The 27,700-nt window shown below is 45.2% G+C and overlaps 1 protein-coding gene across 6 annotated transcripts in view; it reads right to left on the bottom strand.

Annotated features, from left to right (window-relative positions):
• Window positions 1-27,700, bottom strand: part of FBXO42 (F-box protein 42) — a 104,969-nt gene that overhangs the window by 38,909 nt on the left and 38,360 nt on the right. For 5 of the 6 annotated variants that reach the window (XM_078849353.1, XM_078849354.1, XM_078849350.1 and 2 more), the window contains 3 exons: window positions 25,997-26,263; window positions 15,733-15,849; window positions 5,041-5,175 (listed from right to left, as the gene is read on the bottom strand). In XM_078849353.1, the coding sequence (XP_078705479.1) occupies window positions 5,041-5,175; window positions 15,733-15,849; window positions 25,997-26,246 (502 nt within the window). In that variant the 5' untranslated portion in view covers window positions 26,247-26,263. Of the gene's footprint in view, window positions 1-5,040; window positions 5,176-15,732; window positions 15,850-25,996; window positions 26,264-27,011; window positions 27,070-27,700 lie in introns of all 6 variants that reach the window. The other variant, XM_078849352.1, reaches the window with a different exon arrangement.

A 27,700-nucleotide genomic window follows, 5' to 3' on the forward strand; every position in this document is an offset into this window, starting at 1 on the left:
CCTCAGTGTCTGTACAGAGCCTAGCAAAATGGAGTTCTGATCCATGACAAGGACAGTTCTAGGCACTAAGATAACACAAATAAGTAGTGATAACACTGTTTTCCCATTGGCTTCCTTTGTGACAGGAGGGCACCTCACATTGAAGTGAATTCTATTTCATGTGCTTGCCACCTCATTCCATTCCAAAGAGCTGCCTCTACTTCCGCAGTTGTTCAATTTAAGTTGCAAAAGCATGAGTTATATGGAAAAAAAACATGTTTAAACACAGATTTTTAATGTTTAAAACCACTGTGGGAAATAACTTTTAGCTCTAGCTCACAATATGGGGATTGCATGAATACCTGTTTCCCACGCTCCCTGGTTGCTGTGGGTAACCAGCTGAGACATGTTTTATCCACTCCTCCAAATACCTGAACTGGCAACCTCCAAAGTTATTCAAAGCTCTCAGCACTGGGACAATGACTTCTATCAACCCAGGCTCTCAACTTCACTTAAGTGTCACTAATTATACATAGCACAAAGTAGCATAAAACAGTTTGCTAGACCATAGAAAAGGCATTCTGTCTGAGAGGAGGTACGCTAAGGGCTGCATTGGGGGGCTGTGTTGGTGAGTATCTGAGTGTCTGTTGTGTGGACAGTTTGTCAGTTTGACCGTGTGCTTGATTGTTTGAAAAGTGTGAATTGGGAGTGCTTTGTTCCAGGTGAGCCTTGAGTGGGCCTGACTGTTATAAAAAGCCAGTCAGCTGCGAACCAGCTGAGCCACCAATGGAGAGGCTAACAGAAGGAGTTTGCCTGGAGAGAGCCCACTGAGGCTTACATCTTGCAGGTTCTCTGAGTAGTTACTACAACTCCTGAGGAAGCTTGTAGAAGGAAGGTAATATGGATGGGGAGCGTTCAGCTGTTACCTGCACAGGATGTGCCATGTTTGTCTTTCTTCCACAGGACAGAAGTGACTTTGTCTGTACAGAAGTGCAAGCTGGTCTCCACATTGGAAGAGAAGGTTCAAGGTCTGGAGAAACAAGTATCGACCCTGCGTTGCATAGGAGAAACTGAAGATTTCCTAGACAGACTTCAGGATATGCTTCTACGGACACAACATTCTGAAGTTTCAGAGCAGGCTGCACAGTGGGACAGAAGGACTGTGAAGAAATCTGGCAGCATGTGACCTCCAGAAGAAGAAAGGGGAATGTCCAAGTAAGCAACCGTTTTCAGGTTCTCTCCACAAGTACTACTGCGGAGAGTGGACTAGATGATACATCTGAGGGAAGGGAACAGAAGGAGACTCCGCCAACTGGAAGGCATGAGATGCCCTATCCTAGGGATGGGGGTTCCACGACCACCGCTCCCAAGAGAAGGAGGTGAGTGGTGATGGCTGGGGACTCCCTCCTCAGGGGGACTGAGTCATCTATCTGCCACCCCAACCGGGAAAACCAAGTAGTCTGCTGCTTGCCAGGAGAGACTGCAGAGATTCATCAAGCCCTTGGATCGCTACCCCTTTCTGCTTCTCCACGGGGGCACCAAAGATACTGCCAAGAATGACCTTGAGTGGATCACTGCAGACTAGGTGGCTCTGGGAAGAAAAATAAAGGAGTTTGAGGCGCAAGTGGTGTTCTCGTCCATCCTCCCTGTGGAAGGAAAAGGCCCGGGTAGAGACCGTCAAATCGTGGAAGTCAACGAATGGCTACGCAGGTGGTGTCTGAGAGAAGGCTTTGGATTCTTCGACCAAGGGATGGTGTTCCAAGAAGGAGGACTGCTAGGCAGAGACGGGCTCCACCTAACAGAGAGGGAAGAGCATCTTCGCAAACAGGCTGGCTAACCTAGTGAGGAGGGCTTTAAACTAGGTTCACCTGGGGAAGGAGACCAAAGCCCTGAGGTAAGTGTGGAAGTGGGATACCGGTAGGAAGCACCAGCAGGAGAGTGCGAGAGGGGAGGGCTCCTGCCTCACACTGAGAAAGAGGGACAATCAGCAAGTTATCTTAAGTACCTATACACAAATGCAAGAAGCCTGGGAAACAAGCAAAGAGAACTGGAAGTCCTGGCACAGTCAAGGAATTATGAGGTGATTGGAATAACAGAAACTTGGTGAGATAACTCACATGACTGGAACACTGTCATAGATGGATATAAACTGTTCAGGAAGGACAGGCAGGACAGAAAAGGTGGGGGAGTTGCACTGTATGTAAGAGAGCAATAGGATTGCTCAGAGCTCTGGTATGAAACGACAGAAAAACTTGAGAGTCTCTGGATTAAGTTTAGAAGTGTGAACAACAACAGTGATGTCATGGTGGGAGTCTGCTATAGATCACCGGACCAGGGGGATGAGGTGGACAAGGCTTTCTTCCGGCAACTCACGGAAGTTACTAGACCGCAGGCCCTGGTTCTCATGGGAGACTTCAATCACCCTGATATCTGCTGGGAGAGCAATACAGCAGTGCACAGACAATCCAGAAAGTTTTTGGAAAGTGTAGGGGGCAATATCCTAGTGCAAGTGCTGGAGGAACCAATTAGGGACAGAGCTCTTCTTGACCTGCTGCTCACAAACTGGGAAGAATTAGTAGGGGAAGCAAAAGTGGATGGGAACCTGGGAAGCAGTGACCATGGAGATGGTAGAGTTCAGGATCCTGACACAACGAAGAAAGGAGAGCAGCAGAATACGGACCTGGACTTCAGAAAAGCAGACTTTGACAACCTCAGGGAACTGATGAGCAGGATCCCCTGGGAGAATAACATGAGGGGGAAAGGAGTCTAGGAGAGCTGGCTATATTTTAAAGAATTCTTATTGAGGTTACAGGGACAAACCATCCCGATGTGCTGAAAGAATAGTAAATATGGCAGGCGACTGGCTTGGCTTAACAGTGAAATCCTTGCTGATCTTAAACAAAAAAGAAGCTTACAAGAAGTGGAAGATTGGACAAATGACCAGGGAAAAGTATAAAAATATTGCTTGGGCATGCAGGAGTGAAATCAGGAAGGCCAAATCACACTTAGAGTTGCAGCTACCAAGAGCTGTTAAGAGTAACAAGAAGGGTTTCTTCTGGTATGTTAGCAACAAGAAGTCAGTCAAGGAAAGTGTGGGCCCCTTACTGAATGAGGGAGGCAACCTAGTGACAGAGGATGTGGAAAAAGCTAATGTACTCAATGCTTTATTTGCCTCTGTCTTCACGAACAAGCTCAGCTCCCAGACTACTGCACTGGGCAGCACAGCATGGGGAGGAGGTGACCAGCCCTCTGTGGAGAAAGAAGTGGTTTGGGACTATTTAGAAAAGCTGAACGAGCACAAGTCCATGGGGCCGGATGCGCTGCATCCGAAAGTGCTAAAGGAGTTGGCGGATGTGATTGCAGAGCCATTGGCCATTATCTTTGAAAACTCATGGCTATCGGAGGAGGTCCCGGACGACTGGAAAAAGGCTAATGTAGAGCCCATGTTTAAAAAAGGGAAGGAGGAGGATCTGGGGAACTACAGGCCAGTCAGCCTCACCTCAGTCCCTGGAAAAATCATGGAGCAGGTCCTCAAGGAATCAATTCTGAAACACTTAGAGGAGAGGAAAGTGATCAGGAACAGTCAGCATGGATTCACCAAGGGCAAGTCATGCCTGCCTAATCCAACTGCCTTCTATGACGAGATAACTGGCTCTGTGGATGATGGAGAAAGCAGTGGACATGTTATTCCTTCACTTTAGCAAAGCTTTTGACACGGTCTCCCACAGTATTCTTGCCAGCAAGTTAAAGAAGTATGGGCTGGTGAATGGACTATAAGGTGGATAGAAAGCTGGCTAGATCGTCAGGCTCAACGGGTAGTGATCAATGGCTCCATATCTAGTTGGCAGCCGGTATCAAGCGGAGTGCCCCAAGGGTCGGTCCTGGGGCCGGTTTTGTTCAATATCTTCATTAATGATCTGGAGGATGGCATGGATTGCACCCTCAGCAAGTTTGCAGAGGACACGAAACTAGGAGGAGTTGTAGATACGCTGGAAAGTAGGGATAGGATACAGAAGGACCTAGACAAAATAAGAGGATTGCGCCAAAAGAAATCTGATGAGATTCAACAAGGACAAGTGCAGAGTCCTGCACTTAGGACGGAACAATCCCATGCACCACTACAGACTAGGGACCGAATGGCTAGGCAGCAGTTCTGCGGAAAAGGACTTAGGGGTTACAGTGGACGAGAAGTTGGATATGAGTCAACAGCGTGCTCTTGTTGTCAAGAAGGCTAACGGCATTTTGGACTGTATAAGTAGGGGCACTGCCAGCAGATGGAGGGATGTGATCGTTCCCCTCTATTCGACATTGGTGAGGCCTCATCTGGAGTAGTGTCTAGTTTTGGGCCCCACACTACAAGAAGGATGTGAAAAAAATGGAAAGCGTCCACCAGAGGGCAACAAAAATGATTAGGGGACTGGAACACATGACTTATGAGGAGAGGCTGAGGGAACTGGGATTGTTTAGTCTGTGGAAGAGAAGAATGAGGGGGAATTTGATAGCTGCCTTCAACTACCTGAAAGGGGGTTCCAAAGAGGATGGATCTAGACTGTTCTCAGCAGTAGCAGATGACAGAACAAGGAGTAATGGTCTCAAGTTGTAGTAGGGGACGTTTAGGTTGGATATTAGGAAAAACTTTTTCTCTAGGAGGGTGGTGAAGCACTGGAATGTGTTACCTAGGGAGGTGGTGGAATCTCCTTCCTTAGAAGTTTTTAAGGTCAGGCTTGACAAAGCCCTGGCTGGGATGATTTAGTTGGTGTTGGTCCTGCTTTGAGCAGGGGGTTGGACTAGATGATCTCCTGAGGCCCCTTCCAACCCTGATATTCTATGATTCAACTTGCCCCAGAGTACAGTTCTCTGGATGGAAGGACAACAAAAAACTCTGCATTTACCAACAGATACAACCTAAAAATCATTCAGCTAAAGAAGCTAACGATGATAGGAATGGGCAAGCTAAGTATCAAGCTGTGGGGCCCTATAAGGAAGACACTTAGGGTCAGCTTTGGGTAGTTTACTGTAAGGAATAAGAATAAGAGCAATCAAAGATCTTTAACATCTCACCTGATGCCAGAGGACGGATCCACTCTTTGCTATTGAGGTCAAGTCTCCAGAGGTCATTGAACGCAGCATTGCAACTGCTCTGGGTGCAGCCACCAAAAACATACATTGACTGATTAGCATCATAGTAACATGCACCTAAAAAAGGAGGAGACAAAAACAAAAACAATCAGTTAAAATTATCTCCCCCATATTTTTTATAAAATTAGGGAATTTGCTCACAACAGAGAAAATACATGTTAGAGTCCTTTAAATAAACACTGAATAGTCTAGAAGTGTCACAGACCAAAGTAAACCTACAGCAACTTTGCTGTAAAATGATTATCCAGTCAACTGGACCTGTTCCTGAAAGTATAAAAAAAACCTGTCACCTCAAAGCTCAGTTAGATTATCTGAGAATCGCACATTCAAAATGCTCACTTCTTCTAAGCTAGTCCATATGATTTGTATTGCTGTCAAACTTTAGTAAGAGACAAGGTGAATGAGGTAATAACTTTAATTGGACCAGGTGAGAGAGACATGCTTTCAAGGTACACAGAACCCTTCTTCAGGTCTGGGAAAGGTACTCAGTGTCACAGCTAAATACAAAGTGGAACAGATTGTTTAGAATAAGTAGTTAACACACATTTCAAAGCCCTCCAGTTATAGGGGGGAAAAGAAGGGAGTGGGGGTTGCTAGTAGGCTACAGATTGTGGTAATAAGCCAGGGGTAGCCAAATTTACTCACCCTCTGAGCTGCATACAACAAAATCTTCAGAAATTTGAGAGCCAGGGTGTGCCTGCCAGGGCTTCAGCCATGCGGGAGCCACCTGACAGGGCTTGGAGCGTCAGCCTCTCTCCAGCTGAAGTCCTGAGTCCCAGCAGGCATGGCTGAAGTCCAAAGAACCCCTCCACGCTGACGGAAATGGGCCACGTCCACCCTAACTGAATTGGTCTCGTTAGCACTGACTCGCCCACTTGGTAAGGCGACTCCCATCTTTTCACATGCTGTGTATTTATACCTGCCTACTGTATTTTCCACTCCAGGCATCTGATGAAGTGGGTTTTAGCCCATGAAAGCTTATGCCCAAATAAATTTGTTAGTGTCTAAGGTGCCACAAAGACTACAGGTGTACAGCACGTAGCCCAAGTATATGCAGATAGAGGGAGATATTAAGTAACATAATATTTTATATCTACAAAGAACTTTTTGCCCTGAAGAAGCACAGAACACTTCACAAGCAGCCAAAAGGCAGATCACTTTCAGGTGGAGCTAGCAGTAGCTGATGCACAGCAAGCTGCATAAAAGTGACAAGAGGGTAAAAAGGGGAAATCTTGGCTAAGACTGAAGAAAACCCAGATTCTTACACTAAGACATAGATCTATAATGCCTGCATTTACCCATCCAGGTTTTTATCCCATGGTACCATCACTATGGGATGGGAGCACCTTTCACAAGAGTAAACAAGAACATACTGAACAGAAACTATAAATAGGTCCTATCTGCCCTAAAAGAATGACAAAAAGAAAAGGAGTACTTGTGGCACCTTAGAGACTAACCAATTTATTTGAGCATAAGCTTTCGTGAGCTACAGCTCACTTGATCCTGCCAGGGTTTGCATGGGGCTACAGAAATTCCGGATATATGATCTCTGAACTTCAGACTACTAAACTATCCTGACTAGTGCAAGAGGCCAATATGATACCGATGAACTTCCTTCATAGAATATCAGGGTTGGAAGGGACCCCAGAAGGTCATCTAGTCCAACCCCCTGCTCAAAGCAGGACCAATTCCCAGTTAAATCATCCCAGCCAGGGCTTTGTCAAGCCTGACCTTAAAAACCTCTAAGGAAGGAGATTCTACCACCTCCCTAGGTAACGCATTCCAGTGTTTCACCACCCTCTTAGTGAAAAAGTTTTTCCTAATATCCAATCTAAACCTCCCCCACTGCAACTTGAGACCATTACTCCTCGTTCTGTCATCTGCTACCATTGAGAACAGTCTAGAGCCATCCTCTTTGGAACCCCCTTTCAGGTAGTTGAAGGCAGCTATCAAATCCCCCCTCATTCTTCTCTTCTGCAGGCTAAACAATCCCAGCTCCCTCAGCCTCTCCTCATAAGTCATGTGTTCTAGACCCCTAATCATTTTTGTTGCCCTTCGCTGGACTCTCTCCAATTTATCCACATCCTTCTTGTAGTGTGGGGCCCCAAACTGGACACAGTACTCCAGATGAGGCCTCACCAATGTCGAATAGAGGGGAACGATCACGTCCCTCGATCTGCTGGCTATGTCCCTACTTATACATCCCAAAATGCCATTGGCCTTCTTGGCAACAAGGGCACACTGCTGACTCATATCCAGCTTCTCGTCCACTGTCACCCCAGGTCCTTTTCCGCAGAACTGCTGCCTAGCCATTCGGTCCCTAGTCTGTAGCGATGCATTGGATTCTTCCATCCTAAGTGCAGGACCCTGCACTTATCCTTATTGAACCTCATCAGATTTCTTTTGGCCCAATCCTCCAATTTGTCTAGGTCCTTCTGTATCCTATCCCTCCCCTCCAGCGTATCTACCACTCCTCCCAGTTTACTCCTTATTTGAGTATTTCTCCTCAAAGTCTTGGGTTCTCTTGTTATCTCTTACTATAATGACCACTTTCCCTCTTATGTTCGTGAGTCCTGTACGGTTACTTCATCTTCAGTCCTGTATAGTTCAGTGTGGCAAGGATACCCTTTTTCATGTCTCTCATCTAACCCAGTGTCAGCAACAGGGACATGAATGACAGACAGCTAGCTGGCACAGGATCACCCAGACACGACAAAGGTCAGGAAGAGGCAGGCTGGGGAAAGCAACTGGAAGAATTAGCTAAACTTTAATAAGCTTCCTTGACTGAGGCTGAGCATTTGCTGTTTGTAACTTGAGCTTGCAAACTGGTGAAAGGAAAGAGTGGGGAGAGAGATTTTAAATTCACAACAGCTATTCCAGATGACCAGGTAACAAATTGCAAGACTGTTTCCAGTCTGCTTGGTGAGGTTTTTCTTCTCTGGGATGCAGACTTCGCTAATTATCCGTGCCTTTGTCTCCTAAAAATAAGTCTACTGTAATACACTCAACATGGGGCTATACCAAAAGACTGAATCTCACTCTGAACAATTCTGACAACTGCAATCAAGCTGTCAGTCTCCTGGTCTGAAAGGGAGGGATGTCCTCCATGAATGGTCCTCCACCCAGGAATTCAATTAATCCTTGATCTGAAATTGCTCCAAAATTTTAACCTTCAAGGCATGCTGCAAAGTTCATTTATTTTCTCAGAGCTTTGGCAAGAGGCACGTAGCATGGCTGGAGGTGAGGAAGAAGTTTATTTCCTGATATTTAATTTATATTGCTGTTGAGGGCCTGGCTAGACAGATTATTGCATTTGATTGTGTATTTTTAATATTGTACAAGTACTTGGAGTTCTGCAATAGGCATAATCTAAATTGCTGATAAATTGGAGAAGGTTCAGAGAAGAGCCACGAGAATTATTAAAGGATTAGTAAACATGCCACATCCCCTGGCTTGAAGTGGTTTCCATCATATACTGGGTTTACAGTTTGGTTCAATGGCTCTGAGCACCCGAACTATACAAATTGTTCCAGCACCCCTGAAAGATACCTTGTAGGGATAGACTCAAGGAGTGCCATCTGTTTAGCTTAACAATCAGAAGATTAAGGGGTGACTTGATTACAGTCTATATGTATCTACATTGGGAACAAATATTTAATGAAGGGGTCTTCAATCTAGCAGCGAAAGGCATAACACGATCCCATGGCCAAAAGTTGAAGTTAGATAATTCAGACTGGAAACAAGGTGTAAATTTTTAACAGTGAAGGTAATTACTTATTGATACAACTTACCAAGGGTCATGGTGGATTCTCCATCATTAGCAATTTTTAACTCAAGACTGGATGTTTTTTTAAGAGATCTGCTCTAGGACTTCATTTGTGGATGTTCTATGGCCTATGTTATACAGGTGGTCGGACTAGATGATCACAATGGTCCCTTCTGGCCCTGGAATCTTTGGCTCTGTTCTCTGCTGAAACAGCCCACGAAGATGGGCTGTAATGTCAGTAAAGACTTGGAGTGCCCACCTGCTGTTCCAAAGCTTGATTACATTTTGGACACACCACTTCAAAAAGCAAAACCACCCCTCTCCAAAACAGATGGCACCGAGAACTGGCACTTAAGTCTCAATGAGGATTCACGGATTGAATACATATCAGTAAGGATACTTCCAACCATTAAGAAAATCCAAAGTTCTACAGAACTGCATTGAACAAAGTGATAGCAATGCCAATACTAAAGCAAGATATAACCCTCCACCCCCCCCCCCCAAAAAAAAAAAGATGTCTGTACAGCAAGAGTGAAGTGTTCTAAGCTTTGGGAAAACTAAAGGGCGTCAGCTGGGGTTTGCAGAGAGCACTGATAGTTGTCCTTGCAAGGGACAGGGATAGGACAGGAGAAGAACAGATGAGAATGTCAAAGTTCAGCCAATGGTGTAGACCAGCATGTGGTTAATGATCTAACACAGAAGTGAAGGAGTAGCTCTAATTATGCAAACAAAACCACAGCAACAGATGCGGAAGTTCAAGACCAAGCACCATCATAAATAACCTACAAGACAAGTGAAGCAAAGCTATACGAGTAACAGCAGATAGGAAGGTGGTAATCCCACCAGGAAGGGACGAAGGCTGGAAAGGAAAGGAAATTCGAGGTTGTCAGAGTGCACTGGAGCTGCACCTTTTACAATATTAGAGCTCGGTTTTTGCAGCTTTGATGAACCCTGATATTTGCTGTCCTTTGATGTAAAACTCAAGGAGGACACAATGTATTTGGAAACTGCGCCAGCCCTTCCCTTCCTCTAAATCACAAGTTATGGAATTAACCAACATTTTGGTGGAGGTAACTGGAGTCAAAATATCCGTGACAGAAAACAAAGGGAAATGTGGAATAACAGGAGCAAGTGGAGTGATGCTCAAACTCTGGTGGCCAGGGGAAATATGTTAGGGTAGGTCGCTGTTACCAAAGGTCACTGTTCACAGGATTTATTCTGAACTCAGAGTCAGTTTATTCAGTACTAGTAAAAGGTCCCTGGATTTTACTGATCAAATGCCCCTGCCATAATTCTTTAACTCAGTAATATATTCATAGTGTCAATGACCCTTTTTTAAACACAGCCCACCCATAGGCACACCAGTCATATTCATCCCACCAAAGAGAGCCACTAGGTCTGAATGAATTAGATGTAATAAAACAGTACATTCAACCACTGACAACTCCACTCAGCAGGGGAAGCAATGAAACCCATCTCCTTTCAGAAATGGCTCATTGTCTGACCTGTGACTTGTCATTCAGATCACCTGCTTCCTCTATTCAAAGCCCACAGAAAGGCCAATAGCTCTAATGCCCTTGGCTTTTACAGAAAAGTCCAGTGCATGAGCTGACCACACAGCAGGAACTGGGGATTTGCAGATACAGAGCACGCAAGGACAATGGTCCCAGTCAACATCTTACGCAGAGCATGATCATTTGGCATATACATGCTTACAGCGTGTTCAAAGACAGGGAGTATTATCAAATATTTTTTCCTATTTCTCCTACTCAGAATACCATTGCCACATAATGGAAGGGCTTAACATCTACCACACCCACTCAAACCTAAATTACCAATAGCAGAACTAGTATTGGGATAGATTTTAGGGTGGATGATATGGTGCACCATCCTTGCATTATATTGTGTCTGTGTTATTTTCCAAGCTCTGGCAGCTCACCATGATGCTGACTTGCAGCACTGCTTGCTATCGTCCTGGGCCTCTCCCTAAGCAGAGACTGCCAGGTTTTGCAGTGGTTTTGTGATGTAGGCACATGTCTGATAAGGACTAGGCTAACACCACATTTCATTTTCACATAGTGACTCAATGTATATTCGAACCCCAGTCTCTACAGGTGAAAGGGCAGGGTATTAGTCCACTAGATCTATTTCTAGCCTCCCATATCTTGTGGAATTTAAATCAATAGACGCGAATACAAGTATAACTTCACCTTGTTCATATACAAAGAGATAATGGGAAAATACAAAAGCATTAGAGGCTGCCTGATGGATTCCCTGCCAAACTGCAAACCAATCATTTGCTAATAGTGGCAGGTTAAGAGTTATTGAAACTCTTTCCTCCACCCCAATCCAAACTCTTGGCAACTGCTACTTTCAAGCAGCATCATAATGCAGCCAATTTATTATTTTTTGAAGGGAGGTGGCAGCATTCTTCTCCTCTATTTGGTTTTAAAAACAAGCCAGCCAGACAGGCACCATGACGTCCACACAGTATGTATTTTAATCATAGACCAAAATAATTTAAACTGTGCTTTCCTGCCCCTCTTTAGCAAACCATTTAAAGCTTCTGGAAAAGGAAGGCAGCTCCATTTATGTAAAAATGACAGTACAACTGAAAATTCCAGTTGTACATATTTAAAGGGCCAGCATCAATCTACGAAGTAGGGTGGAAAATGTGGTCCACTAGAAGTAGTTGTACTTAGAGCTTTTTGCTGGGCGGATGGCATGAGAATTTGAGAACTAAGGGTAGATTTTTCAAAAGCAACTAAGATTTAGGAGCATAAGTCCCACTGAAAGTCAAGAGGATTTGTGCTCCTAAAATCCACCATCACCACTATCATCATAAATAAAACAAAAACATTGTAAAACACTCCTTTATATTTGAATACCTACCCTAGAGAGATGATCAACAGTACTGATTTCAAATTTATCTTATTTTAAACATTTGTGTTTTCTCTAAATTCTGTCTATTACTTCTATGCTATATCACAGCTTCTTATACAGTAGTTTAAGAGATCCAGCGTAAGATCAGCCAACTATTACAGAGAAGGCTGGATTCAGTACATAAAACCCTTCAGATCAAAGGAAGTGCTCAACTTGTTAACTTTACTAAATACAACAAAGAGCATCAAAACTGAGTATGCGTACAGCAATTACCTTAAAGGTCAGAAATAAAAGAAGTTTATCTGTCTCACCCTAAGAGGAAGGAAAAGAAATGTGCTCTATTTAGATCCAACTTGCATTTCCTCACCACCTTCCCAATGAAAATATTGTAAATTCTTTGTGAAGTCTCCTTAGTGGACCTGACTGTTGGAGTGTAAGGACAGCCCTTTATATACAATGGCTTCCTCAGTGAAGGGTCCCAAAGCACTATAACAAACTGGTACCGGTTCTCTATACAGATCCCTTCACGCACCCTCAAAGTGCTGCAATTGCTGAGGAGCAATACAGCAGCTATTTAATAGTACACAGACATGGCATTGCAGTTTAGGACAGGAAATGAATACCACCACCACCACTTTAGGGAAGCAAAACACAGTTACTAGAGTTAGAATTTAGTGAAGTCACCAAGCTAAACCCCTACTCTTATGAAAACCATCCCTGGGTTTTTCATGACCCTAAGTCATCAAAATCAGTTTCCATCTCTCATGAAAGGCTGCCTTCCCAATAGTACACTGAGCTCCTAACGCACTGCAGCAGTGGTTCAGTACTGACTCAGAGGAAATAATGCTATCCACTAAATAACCAGCACTACTCCCTCCAACACCTGGGGGTTTCTTAGAGCTCTCTTATCCATGCCTGACCTTGCTTAGCTTAAGAGAGTTGACAGCACCACAGCAATGGGTGGTAAGACTGCAAATTAACAGCACCACCGGCCCTACAATAACTGTTTACACTACCTACATCAAAAGCAGGAATAGATTTAAACTGATATGTCAGTGCCAGTATAGACTATTCCAGACCTCAAGAAACTAAATCCTGCATTCCTCTGCTTTGCCCCCCAACCCCAATGTTTTCAGTGAAAAAATTCCCATGGTTTTACTTTATATATTAAAATTGTATTTGCCTGCTACCTTCAGTCCAAGCTTTCAACCCAACTGAAAGCCAACAGGCAGAAACATATTTAACAATGTTACGTACAAAGAAAAAGACACAGCTGGTCTTGTTCCTATTATAGTAAGCCACCATATGGCTGAAAGCCAATTTGACCACTCTTGAAGCAACCACCACTATGGGTATGTTTTTCTGAGTTTTTCTCTCCCCATGCCCTGGTACAGGTGTGAACAAACCATCTGGACTGCTGACAGTTATTCAGAATTTTCCCAATTAAAATAACTTGATTAGCCAGTATTCTGGTAACATGCTTCACTACTGAGAAAAAAGATTCGGGATTTAGACGTCACTGCAGAACTAAATATTCCATTGAAGGATCAATTTTTCTGGCGTAACGTATTCCATTCCTTTGCTGTTTGCCACGACCTTTCGATGTAGCTATGAGACCGCATCAGTCACTTGTGTTTTACTAGATGAGTCACTGTTCTATTGTAATTGTATATTTTTAGATTGTACTACATTTGTATAATAGGTTCTTATTTATTCTGATCAAGACAAAAACAGTATGACTAAAGATTGCTTGAGTTTTATAATACACTTGGCAAAAATCAGACCTACACAATGCATTTTTTCCTTCCAGGCTTTAATGTAGGAATCTTCAAAAATATGGAACAATTGATTACATGGAAGTCAAGAACCAAAGGTCTCTTCACCCACACTGAGACATTGTCCAAAAATCTGACTAAGGACAGCACCAAACAACTTAATTCGAACCAGCTTTTCTGAATACAAAGCATCATTTAAAAAACTCTCTGAACTCGCTGAGGGTTAGACTGGTGTGTGGGATGTGAGTTTTAACAGATACTACTGTGACACTTCTCGGGGCACCCAGGGTTGAAAGTCACATTATTACTACCCGCCTCCAACATGAGGGACTCTTGCCTAATCAGCTAGGCACAACCAGCATGTCAGCCACCCACATTCTCCTCTGGGCTACACCAGCCATCTTTGCCTGTCACGTTGACAACAGATGCACCCCAGTCCCCAAGTCCCTTTCAGGTGTCCCCCTGGGGTATCCAGATCCTGATGACTGGATACACAGAGATCCTCTGCTCCCAAAGGAACAGTGTACCACAGTTTACCACTTCTACCTTAGACCATCACTCCTGTATTATGTACAGCACTTGAGCTCAGTTACAAAACAAAGGAATTTAAGAATAGAGATTCAAATAAAAAGCAGAGAGAGAGATGGGAACAAATGATTATGTATAAAATGGCACAACCATGCATTCTAAAGCCTAAACTTAACTACCAAGTTATCCTCCTAACAGCTTCTCTCACCCAAAGTTCTCTCCAGCATTTTCAACCAAGCCTGGCTGAGATCCCTTTTCATGAAGCAAACTTGCTATCCGTTTACTTCCTAGGTGAAGGATGCCACAGTGCGTGTCTACACCCCGAAATATACCAGAACAGACCCATCTACAATTTTCAACACTGAAAAAGAGGAAATTTAAGGGATTTTCCACAGCTTATTTTTAGTAAAGAGTCTCAAAATTTTGCTCTGGCAGGGGGTTTTATTAGGTTTGGCGAGTTTCACCCTAAACCTAGAAATCTGTATCCAATTCCCTGGCTGCCCCCTGAGCCTGGCTACTAAAGGCAATTAGTAAAAATAGTGCCAGACGGGTGAGGGAAAGACATAAGAACAATGTGCAAGTCATCTTCAGGTGGTTTTCTAGCACTGGTACTTAAACCTGAGGGGTGTAGGTGTGTGCAGGCGCTGTGCATCACTCACTGAATAAATTACTACTTGGGAATATGAAAATGTTATGACTGATGATGCTCAGAATCCTACCACTCACTTTATATTTGTTTACCTTTTTACAATGAAATCCTGCTCCCTCGAGAGCCATCTTCCAGCAGAGCCAGAGCCAGAGATGTATATAGACAGGGACTGAATTTGTGTTATAATTGCCTCGCACAATACGACTAGAACCTCTAGGAGCTACTGGAATACAAATGAATTGTCATTTGATTTATGTCCCCGCATGAGAACATTTTTCAATTTTGTTACAGAACTTCAGAAGCAGAAAGCAAAGATTCACTCCTAAATTAAGCAGCATCAGTTGAGTCATTGGCTTCTATGAACAGGTCAGATCCATATCAAAATGTGATTGCTTCAGTACCTCTAATCTGCAATCCTGCATGCTTTATATGAAGAAAAATATAGCTTAGCTCCTCCAAATAATGCAGAAATATGTAATTATCATCTACTACAGAAACCCGCATATGCCAATCCAGCAGCCATGTATAGGCTCCAATTCATTAGCTCTACCAATGTCACTGCACTCAAGTCATTAGAGTGAAGGTTCTGTCATTTTGACTGCAGAAAGCTAAGAGGGACTGAATATTAAAGAGGAAAATTAGTTAAGTCTAAGGGTGGGGTTTTCAAAAGTTCCCAAATGCCTTAGGAGCACATGTCCCACTGACTTTCAATAGGAGTTGTGCTCCTAAGTCACTCAGTCACTTTTCCTCTTAACATCAGAGTGTTAACAACAACAAATGGTTTATACATATCTATACTCGTATACTGTTTGTGTTGTCAGAACAGCATATTGCACACATACATTTAACTTTTACCCAATTACAGGGATGTGCACTACTGCTACATCTTGGCTCAAAGTACAAACACCTTGCATTATAAATGCTCTGCAAACATGACAGCAGCTGCTAGGGGTGGAACACGCTAAATTACTGGGTGAGCAGAGTTCATATTTCCTTTCTAAATGGGTACTTACTGTGTGAGAAGCGCTGTGTGATTGGGGTTCCAGGATAGGGATACGTGCGACTCTCCCATTGAATATTTCCCTCTTGGACTGCCTTGATAAAGCCATGATAACACTGATGTGCCACACCTAGAAAAGGGAGAAAACAATACTTGAGTATGCTTCTGGCATAAACTTATCGTCACAAGTCTAGGAAGGAGTTGTTCCTCCATGATCAGCATTGCACAATTTCCGGAGGAAAACAAACAACCCATAGTACGCCTAAATTAGGCCTGGGTTAAGTCACTGGTCTTGATGAACAAATAGTCCAACTCAGTATGGCAAATGCTAAGGCTACGGGAGCCACAGAAATAAATGACAGTATATCCATTTCTCCTAGAAGCCATGCAGACTTGACTGCTGTTCCTTTTTGCAATACCAGGTCGGAAAAGAAAATGATAAAAGGTTAATAATTACAGTTTAATTAATGGATGTCATAAGGCTAGTAATGGAGGAGCAGCCTGGAAGGTGTAAGAAGGTGGTTAGTGATCAGAAGGTAAGTCCTTGCAGTTTGACAAAAGGACTATAACTGCTCTAGTGCAGGCCCACAGAGGATTCAAGAGGGGAGAGGACAAAACTCAAAGCCAGTGAGTGTGCCCAAAGGTGGTAACTAATTATAAGTGATCTGCACAATATCTGTTTTTAAGCACTCTCAACTTCAACAGGTTGATGACAGAATAAACCCTTTGTGCAATCTAATCACGTACACATATTGTCTGCATCAGTTATCCTCTCCTGATCAAAACCTGCAGCTAGCTAGGGTAAATTACCAGCACTGTAAGATTACCATGTTCTAAATGAGTCTGATTCAGAGGCAAGTGCTTAAATTAGAGTCAGAAATAGGTCAGAGGGCTCAACAGCTGAAGACCGTGAGAATTTGGAAGTTTGGGGTCAGTGTGTTAAACGCCTAGACTACAGTTAAGGAGGGTGTCTGCAGAGGAAAAACATGGAGGATATACAGGCTGGTAAGAGACAAATGTATTGATAAAGAAGCAAAGTCTAACAGTGGCAGGTCCAATGAACCTCCCTCAAACCACAATGCAATACCATTTCATCTGCCAGCTGGAGCCAGACGCTGGAGAGACCAGGTGAGAGATGGATGCCAGAGATGTCTGATGTATATAAATATCTTTTTGCGTTAGTGGTGAATAGGAGCTTAGTACACTTTTGGGCATTAGAAAATAGGTGTTTTAAGATAAACAATGCCGGTGTTCTACGCTGCCATGCAAGCCTGTTGTGTCCTAATCACCACATATCATCTGTGCACAACTGCTTCTTTGCCAGATGAGCATCTGCCTGTTCGTTGAAATGAACCTTTGGAGGAGTCACAATACCTTATAAGGTCTCTGAGCATGTTGGCTGCTATTGGCAACATTAAAAATAAATTTACAATTAAACATTCCTATTAGAACATACCATAATTAAAATCTGTTCATTTCTCACATTACTAAGGGGGAGATTTAGCCTCTTTGCCTGTGGCCACAAAGGCCCCCATGCAGAGCAGGACCAGAACCAGAGCTGCAGGTTCTGTATGTGGGGTACGGATTTATGCTGAGGGATTTGGGATGGGGCTCTGGGGATCCACCAGACATTGCCCCCAATGGAAGGAGAAATGTCTACTGAAGCCACAGGGCTACAGTAGCTGTCACAGAGCATCCTGGCAGATATTCTAAGGCCTGGAAACATTCGCTCCTGCCAGCATTCACAAAACCTCCTGTACCAAGCCACGATACTTAAGCCAGATACAAGAGGAGAGGATACAGCTCTTAGAGAATCTTAACATTAGCAAACAAATACCAGATTTACCTACCAAGAGAATAGTTCATTGAGAGCTGGATTCTAGTTTCAGTTATGCACCACTGTCATGGAGTCTCTCTATGCCCCAGACTGTAGTCAGTCTTCTGGGAGTGACCCCTTCAGTGTGCCAGGCCTCAAGGACCCACACGGTTCAACAGGGGCAGGCCTTTGGCCTCCAAGACTGGGCTGGCAGCATCAGCATTCCCAGTCTCTCACCATGGCGCCATGCACCAAATCCAGCCAAGCCAGACTCCTGTTGGAGGCTTGTACTGTGACCTTTCATGGCACAATGTCTACACTGCAATCAGACACCCACTGAACATTCCCCCCATAAACTCCCCAACCCAGGTCCGATGTATCAGACACCAGCTCCAGCGACTGGGCCCTGTCCCTGAACGGGACCCCTTGGATCACGTTGCTCGGGGCAGACCACCACTGTAGGGAGGAGATAACCAAGTCTAGCATGATGAGGACCTTGTCCATCCTGTCCCTGGCCTGGGAGAACTCCAAGGTCAGCCAGAGCTGGAGGGGCCTCATTTGCAGTCTGGCGTGGCGGACCGCGTACGTGCACGCCGATATGTGACCCAAGAGCTGGGGGCACACTCTGGCTGTTGTCACTGGGAACCTTGTGACAGTGTTGATGAGCCCCTTCACGGTCTCGAACCTGTCCGGTGGGAGAAAAGCTGTGGCCGACAAGGCGTCCAGGATAAACTCCATGCATTGAACCGGGACAAACATATGATCCCTCACCCGCGACCAGGAGCTGCCCTTGACCAGCCAATCATCCAGATAGGGAAAAATCTGGACCCCCTGGCACCTGAGGTAGGCCACTACCACTGACATACATTTTGTAAATACCCTGGGGGCAGTGGATAGGCCACACGGAAGAACCGTAAATTGGTAGTGATTCTGCCCCACCACAAAACGGAGGAGGCGTCTGTGCCCCTCGAATATGTGAACGTGGAAGTACGTGTCCTGCAGATCGAAGGCAGCGTACCAGTCCCCGGGATCCAGGTAGGGGATGATGGAAGCCAGGGAGACCATGCGGAACTTGAGCTTCACCATGAACTGGTTCAGATCTCACAGGTCCAGGATAGGCCTGAGCCCCTCTTTGGCCTTCAGAGTAAGGAAATAGCGGGAGTAGAACCCCTTGTCTTTGAACTGGAGCTTTATTGAGGGTGGATCCCTGAGGAGGACTGGCAGGGCACCCCCAAGCGTCCCATCAAAATCGCCTTTTCCCCGCCTGTTTGCCCTTGGCGGACCTGGGTTGTGGGGCCAGCCTCGACTGCCTCTGAGGGAGCCTTTTATAGTCCCATGCCTTCTTATAGGCGGCCTTGTATTTTGGGTGGAGGCCTGAGCGGGAGTCTGCTGCGGCTTAAATTTAAATTTAGCCAGAGCCGGGACATAGAGACCCGGAGTCTGGAGGGTCATGAGGGAGTTCTTTATACCATGCAGCTTTGTATCCATTTGTTCCGCAAACAGAGCTTTGCCATCAAACGGTAGATCCTGCATGGCAGCCTGCGCCGCACTGGACAGCCCGGACAGCAGGGGCCACGACGCCCTTCTTATGGAAACCACGTGTCCGCCGCATCCAAAGCCACTTGCAGGATTGCCCTGGCAGCCACTGTACCTTCCTCCACCAGCGCCTTGAACTCCTTCCTATCATGCTCCTTGAGGGAGTCCTCGAACTTGAGAAGGGAGCCCCACAGATTCAATTCATACCAGCCCAGGAGAGCCTAGTGGTTTGCCACTTGTGACTGGGAGCTCGAAGATGAATAAACTTTTCTTCCGAAAGAGTCCAGCCTTCGTGAATCTTTATTTTTCGGGGTAGGGGTTGGCTGGCCCTGCTGTTCCCTGTGGTTGACCGACTCGACCACCAGGGAGTTGGGCGCCGGGTGTGTGTATAAGCACTCATGTCCCTTGGTGGGCACAAAGTACTTGTGTTCCGCCCTCCTGGAGGTGGGGGCCAAAGAGGCCGGCATTTGCCACAGAACATTTGAAATTTTTGCCACCCCTTCATGGAGAGGCAAGGCTACCCTGCCCAATGCCGAAGAGAACAGCACATTAAACAGGGAGTCCGAGGGCTCCTCCATCGCCTCTACCTGGAGGTGGAGGCTTGATGTCACCCTTTTTAGGAGTTCCTGATGGGCCCTTCCTGCGTGACTGAATGGAGCGAGGCCACAATCGCCTCATCCGGGGAGGCCGCGGAGACCAGTGCCGTTCCTTGGGTGTCCGCCGGCACCGGAGGGTCCACCACTTGGTTGGTCTCTGGGTATGGTACCGAAGGTGTACATCCCACCGACTCCTTCCTTGGAGGTCTGGAGATGGAGGCCGATGATGCCTCTGAAGCTCCAGCTACCGAGCGAACCCCCACCAGGGCTGTGTCAGGGGCCACGGTGCCCACTGGTACCACTGGGCCGGCCACAGGGCCCAGAGCCCTGCACTTGCTGCGGCACCAGTGGGCCCAGTTGCTCGGCCTGGCTGGCCTAGCCCATGGAGGGACGTCTATTAGTGGAGGCCAGGCTGATGAACGGCCTGCTGCTGTCCTGGGACCAGGAGGAGCAGTGGTGCTAGGAGCAACGCCGACCACGGGACCACGATCTCAACGTGGAGGACTGGTACCGTCGATAGCAGCTCCTCTGTGATCGGCTCCAACGGACGGACCCACGACAGCGAGATGCTGGTGATCGATGCCTTGGCAGAGTCTTGGAGTGGGATTCTGAGCGGGAACGGGGTTGACGTCCATGCCATGACCAGCTGCGGTAACCCCTCCAAGATAAGGGCCTCTGGCGACATCTGCCTCGGTCCCATCGGTACTCACTCCTTGAAGTGGAGCGGTGCCAAGAGTCTCGGTTGGATGGCACCCAACCAGACAGTCTGGTGGGAGTTGAGGGCGATCCACGTGGACTTTGCCCTGAACGGTCGCTGGGCAGCATTTCCTCGACCGAGATCGGTACTGAGCCAGGGGCGACTGCAGAGATCCCAGTGGTGGCTTGTCCCTGCAGTGTGGGACCGACATCAGTGATGCTCCTGGTACCGGCATGGACATGACGTCCCGGTCTGCCTGTAGGGCCTCTGGCATGGAGGGCACCCAGACATCTGGGGAGACCTGGTCCAAAGTGGCCGGGCTACTCCACTCTACGCGAGTCGGAGGCCTGGAAGCCTGAGGGGATCGAGGACTGCCTGACATGGGTCTAGCCTCTGCCCCAGGTTTTCCTCAATATTGCTGCGAAGAAGGAGTCTTTGCCTTCTTGTGCCCCGTGGATGGTGAGCGGTGCCGACCGGTCGAAGGCTCGCGGTGCCCGGTGCTGGCTCGGAGTGGCGCACTGGAGTCAGGATCAGTGCCAGCTCCATCAGAATGGTCCAGAGCCTAATGTCTCCTTCCCTCTTGGTCCGACGTTTGAACGACTTGAAAATCTTGCAACGATTGCTGATATGGGTTTCTCCCAAAAAGCGTAAACAGTCTGCATGTGAGTCACTCCTTGGCATAGATCGCCTACAAGTGTCACATGACTTAAAATCCAGGGCACGGGACATGCCCCGGTCTGGACGCTCTAACTAACTGAACTAACCGAGCAGCTAACTACAGGTACTAACACTGAACGAAAAGGCAGTTCTGGGGCCGAGCTACAGCAAAGCTGGAGCAGAGTAGTTCCGATGCACCTTCACTGGCGGCAAGAAGGAATGGGGGGGGGGGGGGGGGTTTGGGTTCAGATCCCCTTACACCGCACCATGGAGGCACCACTCCAGGGGTCGCTGGGGCACTCCCCCTACGGGTACTGCTAGGGGAAAAAACTTCCGGCACCAGCACACGTGGCGAGCATGCACATCTACTGGGGAATACACATGAGCAATCACTCGAAGAAGAAACAAAATCGCTGATACAGTTTGAGGATGACAAAAATTGGGGGAAAATGATAAATGATACAATGTGATCTGGATCATAAGCAAACCATTTAAGTATTAACACAGCTAAAAGTAAATGTATACATCTAGGAACAAAGAATGTAGGCCATATTTACAGGATGGGGGACTCTATTCTGGGAAGCAGTGAGTCTGAAAAAGATTTGATGGACATGGTGGATAATCAGCTGAACATCAGCTCCCAGTGCAATACTGTGGTCTAAAGGGTTAATGAGATCCTTGGATGCATAAACAGGGGAATTTTGAGTAGGAGGAGAGAGGTTATTTTAACCTCTGTATTTGACACTTGTGCAACCATTGCTGGAACACTGAGTCCTGCTCTGGTGTCCAGAAGGATATTGATAAATTGGAGAATTCAGAGAAGAGTCACAAGAATGATTAAAGGATAGGAAAACATGCCCTCTAATGATAGACAGACTCAAAGAGCTCAATCTATCTTGAAGAGAAGGTTAAGGGGTGGCTTACTTACAATTTACTATCCCCTAAATGGGGGAAACAATATTGGATAATGGGCTCTTCAATCCAGCAGAAAAATATATAACAACAATCCAATGGCTGGAAATTGAAGTTAGACAAATTCAGACTGGAAATAAGGTATAATTTTTTAACAGTGAGGGTAATTAACCACTGGAACAATTTACCAAGGGTTGCAGTGGATTCTCCATCACAGAATTTTTTAAATCAAGACTGGATATTCTTCTAAAAGATCTGCTCTAGACATTTTTGGAGGTCAGACTAGACAATGGTCCCTTCCAGCCTTGAAATCTATGACAGTGGAGATGCTAGAACTTGACAAGAGATTTTCCCAAAAATTCTTACTGAAAGCCCTGTGCTGGGAAAAAAACCCAAAAAACAAAAAAATCCTAAGTATCATACTTCATGACTTGTGGCAGGAAAATTTCAAACTAAAGCACTACATCCCTGGGCAGTTGGTCCCCAGGAGGCCACATTGGAAATGTAACCTGAATTATATGATTTCAAAGCAGAGAAAAATTAAGCATTAGAAAACAAACAGCATTTACCTCAAGTGACCCTCTCTGGACTGTAGGGTACAGGTGAGCAACTACGTTTGCTTTAGTCAATAGTAGCTGCTAAAATGACATACCTGCTAAACAACAACTCCCCCACCACACTCCCAGCATTAAAGACTAACTAGTCACGCATATGTATGCTGCCTAAAGCCACTCATCCCTGCTGTACACAGTGTGCCTCTCCCACATTCTTTTTTCGGGTGAATCACTCATTTCTACTTCATTTCAGTCTTCTCCTTTATACCTTGAAGCCATGGTAACTGCAAGAACAAGCAAGCAGGTGACTGCACATCACATAGCAGCAGAGGGTGAGTTTCAGATGAGGGGCTGAACGCTGTGCTGCTTTAGGAGTGCTGGAGAAGTGTTTGTTACCTCCCATAACTTGATGAGCTGAAAGAATTTTGCATTGCTCAATTTCAGAAGTGCTCCATCTGAACTATGACCTGTCAAACTCAGAGCAGGGGAGAGAATACTTAGACGTGATATAGAGCTTTACATGTTCAAAGAACTCAGCAAACATCCATTCTCGACCTTCCAATGAGGTAGACAAGTACCAATTCCATTTTACAAAAGAAGACTGCACAAAGTGACTTCCAGGCTCCCCACAGAGCCAAGACGAGAAACTCAGGTATTTCTGTCTCAACACCTACCTACTTCATTTTTCCAGCCAGCAAAGAGCCAGCAGTAAGTTTTGCACATTATTATTAAACTCCAATCTGCATACTACAGCGGCCAGCACACAGAGCTCCAGAGACCGAAAACCCCTGCCCCAAAGGGCTTAATCTTATGGTATGTCTACACTGCCCATGTGACAGCACACTGCCTTGACAACGCTGTGACGTGGGCAGTGTAGTCACGCTTTATCACCGGGGGAGAGCTCTCCGGATGATGAAAAATAACCACCCCAAGCGAGGGGTGGCAGCTTTAACACCGGGAGCATGTCTCAGCGATAAAGTGCTGTCTATACTGACTGACGCTTTTCAGCGCTAAAACTTTTGTCGCTCGTGGGGGGTGTTTTTTCACACCCCGAACAACTAAAGTGTTAGCGCTGAAAGCGGCAGTGTAGACAGCCTAAAAAAAATAAATTAAAAAAAAAAAAAGACACAGATGAAGAGTTTGGGACAGCAATAAAACAAACTAATGAGAATCGGGATGACCAGTGCAGTTATTTTTGTTGTGATTGTTTTAAAGGGGGTAAAAGTAAGCTGAGGGAGAATCGCAGCAATGTGTCCTCCCCATCCACTCAAAATCTTTTAAACTGAGATGGGGATTTGTGCTTTACCTGCAAGTTAGATATTTTCCAGAAATACCAGGTGGTGACACACAGCTTCCAGGCAGAGAGAGAGAGAAAACCTCTGCATTTCAATGGCCCTCACCTCCAGGAGACCAAGCAGGCAACATTCTCAAACTGCCAGATAACGTGGGAGAAGGTGCAGAACTCCCTGCTCAGAGAATACAGCACAGGTCATTTAACAAACGGACACTGATGGCAACTGCAGGCTTAAGACACATCCCACAAGTGTGACCAGGGAAAAAATGCAATGAAAGTAAAAATACCCTGTGTCCTATAAGACAAGTTTGCCTTTTATAATTCAGGCCTCTCTCCCCTGTCAGCATTCAGCCCTAATCAAATCCAATACCATCAATACAGTATTTACTGCTTGATATTAATTCCCATTTATCTTGCACTGCCCTCAACTTACTGTGCTGCATATTTTTGTTTTGAAAACATAACGGCATTGTAGGATTCTGTGCATGTATCCAGTCCAGCCTGGGGCAAATCAAGGCAATTTAAATATCAAGCAGGAAACCTTGATCGAAATCATTAATTTTCATCTTGTTTTGTACTTGTACTTTTTAGTTATTTTCTTAAAGAAAGGATGATTCTCATTAATGACAGGTTTCAGAGTAACAGCCATGTTAGTCTGTATTCGCAAAAAGAAAAGGAGTACTTGTGGCACCTTAGAGACTAACCAATTTATTTGAGCATAAGCTTTCGTGAGCTACAGCTCACTTCATTGGATGCGTACTGTGGAAAGTGTAGAAGATCTTTTTATACACATAAAGCATGAAAAAATACCTCCTCCCACCCCACTCCCACAGCAGGAGAGTGGGGTGGGAGGAGGTATTTTAAATTTGGGGGAGGGTCTACCTAATTCATTGTACTTTATAGGGCACCTATTGCTGCAGCATCTGAATGCCTCAGGGTTGGAAGGGACCTCAGGAGGTCATCTAGTCCAACCCCTTGCTCAAAGCAGGGCCAATCCCCAATTTTTGCCCCAGATCCCTAGATGGCCCCCTCAAGGATTGAACTCACAACCCTAGGTTTAGCAGGCCAATGCTCAAACCACTGAGCTATCCCTTCCCCGAAAGAAGCATTCATCAAAGTATTTCTCCTCCCAACACCCTTGTCAGCCAGGGCAGTGCTATTATCCACATTTTACAGAGTGGGAGCTAAGGCCCCGAGAGACTAAATGCCTTGCATAAGGTCACACACGAAGCATGTGGCAGAGCAGGGGACTTGTCCAGTATCTGCCTGTACGTCCAAGAATGATAAAGCACCTTTGATGAATGCTTCTTTCGGGGAAGGGATAGCTCAGTGGTTTGAGCATTGGCCTGCTAAACCTAGGGCTGTGAGTTCAATCCTTGAGGGGGCCATCTAGGGATCTGGGGCAAAAATTGGGGATTGGCCCTGCTTTGAGCAGGGGGTGGGACTAGATGACCTCCTGAGGTCCCTTCCAACCCTGAGATTCTATTCTGATTCTTCTACAATGAGCACCGCTGAAAGAATGCTGATATTTCAAACATCCCTATTATGCTTTGAAACTAGTATTACATTGAGGTAAATAGGAGTAGCTCATACCATAGGGCTAATGTTCCAGGCGATCTGCAGACACAGGCAGATATTACTACATCAGTTTACATGCAGTTCATATTATGAAGTTTATCTTCAAAACCACAAAAGCCAATGATTTAATTCTCTTTTCACGCAAAGGCTGAGATTCTGGACCACAGTTATGCAGCAATATGTGCAGCCACATTAGACAGGGAGCCCAGGAACGAATAAAGTGCTACAGTGAATGGAAGAGAGGGATCTGAATGCAAGGTGGGCAACAATGCATACACCAATACCTGCGAGTACTACAGAAGTAGTCAGCTGACTAGTTTTATCTTGACAGAGTCTGCCACATTGGTGTGGGGCCAATAAGCAAACACCCCACTTTTTTTAGTAGATGAGACTTCACTATGTGGTGCTTTCCTGCGAGCCCTATCTGCACAGAATGAAGCAAACAGCTTTAGTTATTCTTCTAGCATTAATTCTGTAAGCACAACAAGACGCTGCAGCATCCAGATTAACGTGTGGAGGGAAGGGCAAGCAACAGTGAGAGATGAATTTTAAAAACAAGGCAAAAAGACTAGACAGGAAAACTAATAGATCTTTCCTCAAATGAAAGGATAAAAGATCTCACTGCTGCTGTTTGTACCTTTGATGAGGCGATACCACTGTTTGCAGACAAGGGCAGCGGTTTTGTGCTCCTGGTATGGTGAAAGGAAGGACAGGATATATTCTAAAACCTCTTCTGGCAGCTCCAACATTGATCGGTTATGCCTGGTCTCCTCAACCTCCAGCTCAGCATGCGGCTCATCGTCTTGCTCCATTGTCCCTTCCACCACTGCTTCTTCTGGGTCCACAGCCATGAAACTGTCATCTTCGCTGTCCGAGGAACTGGCCATGGCATTCCACTCCACAGCTTCAAGAAGGAAAAAAAAAACCACATTAAAGTTATATAGAAATAGTGTGCTTAGAAAAGCCTCACATGTTGGATTTAGACATCAGATCTACACCAAGTTCTGCTTCAATAAACTGCGAGGCAAAATATTTTGATATTTCAGTCCTCTTGCTAAGTGTGGCAGTGATAATGCATGACAATGGCACAAACGACCTACTTTAAGTGAGCAAGATGCACAAAGTAATCAGTGGAACCAGCCTTAGCCACCACCACCAACAATGGTCACCAGCTACAGACTGATTGTTTAGGGGGTAGGGGGATTTTAATAAAACCAGGGTGAAAAACTGTTTCAGAGTTTCTTCTTATGGGTAATTTTAAGCGTATTTAATTTATGCACAACATTACAAAGTCTATTACCATGATCGTGGGATCAATTTCTAATGTGGATCTCATCCAATATGTCACTTGTAGTGACAATGTTCCATCTTATCTGGGGTTGTGACCCCAGGCTTAAGTTTTATTGATAAAGGGAAAAAACAGAAAATTGGTGATTTCAGACTATAGAGGCTCATTAATGTTTACAAGCCTTTAAATGAAATTTGCTGCTACTAAAAGTTAAGCTTTTAAGGCTGACAAGATGTTGCACGTTCATTTTAATGGTTCTTTCCAGGTATAGATCTAGAGGTTACCACAATGAAGAAATTCAGTCCCATATCATCTGTTAATGTAATCAAGAATGAGTTTGCAATTCGCCAAGCAAGAAACTCACCACAGGGCCCCAACAATGGCAGGGTCTTCTCCTCTAGGCCCCCCTGTGGGACAGGGGTCTAGGAGGAGAAAAAGGGGAAATTAAAACTTGAACTGGGAGTTGCCCTGCTGCTGAAAGCAAAGGAGGAGACTAGATCATGAAGCAATTGCCTCAACCTCCATTGCTTGTGTTTATGGCCAAGGGAAGGGTTTAATAAGCTGTGCATGTCAATGAGAGACAGTCAGTTAATCTAAAGGTTTCAGAGTAACAGCCGTCTTAGTCTGTATTCGCAAAAAGAAAAGGAGTACTTGTGGCACCTTAGAGACTAACCAATTTATTTGAGCATCCGATGAAGTGAGCTGTAGCTCACGAAAGCTTATGCTCAAATAAATTGGTTAGTCTCTAAGGTGCCACAAGTACTCCTTTTCTTTTAGTCAATCTAAAGTATTCAGAGGTCATGGCTGCTTAAAAATAATAGTTAAAATGACAAATGGTTACCTGTGCCACCACAGATTAGTGAAGTTGAAAGCACAAAAAGACTAGTTTACTGTCACCTACTCATTTTCTTCATTTCACTCAGTTTGAACAATAAAAACAGTAATAGTCGGAGTCACTTTTCTTATCCCTGCGCTCTAATGTTTGCGTTTCAAACTGGGAAATAATTAAACCCAAACAAATACATTATTTCTATTTATAAAAGTTTGAAAGCT

Source organism: Lepidochelys kempii, chromosome 18 (assembly GCF_965140285.1).
Source record: "Lepidochelys kempii isolate rLepKem1 chromosome 18, rLepKem1.hap1, whole genome shotgun sequence".
Classification (NCBI taxonomy): Eukaryota; Metazoa; Chordata; order Testudines; family Cheloniidae; genus Lepidochelys; species Lepidochelys kempii.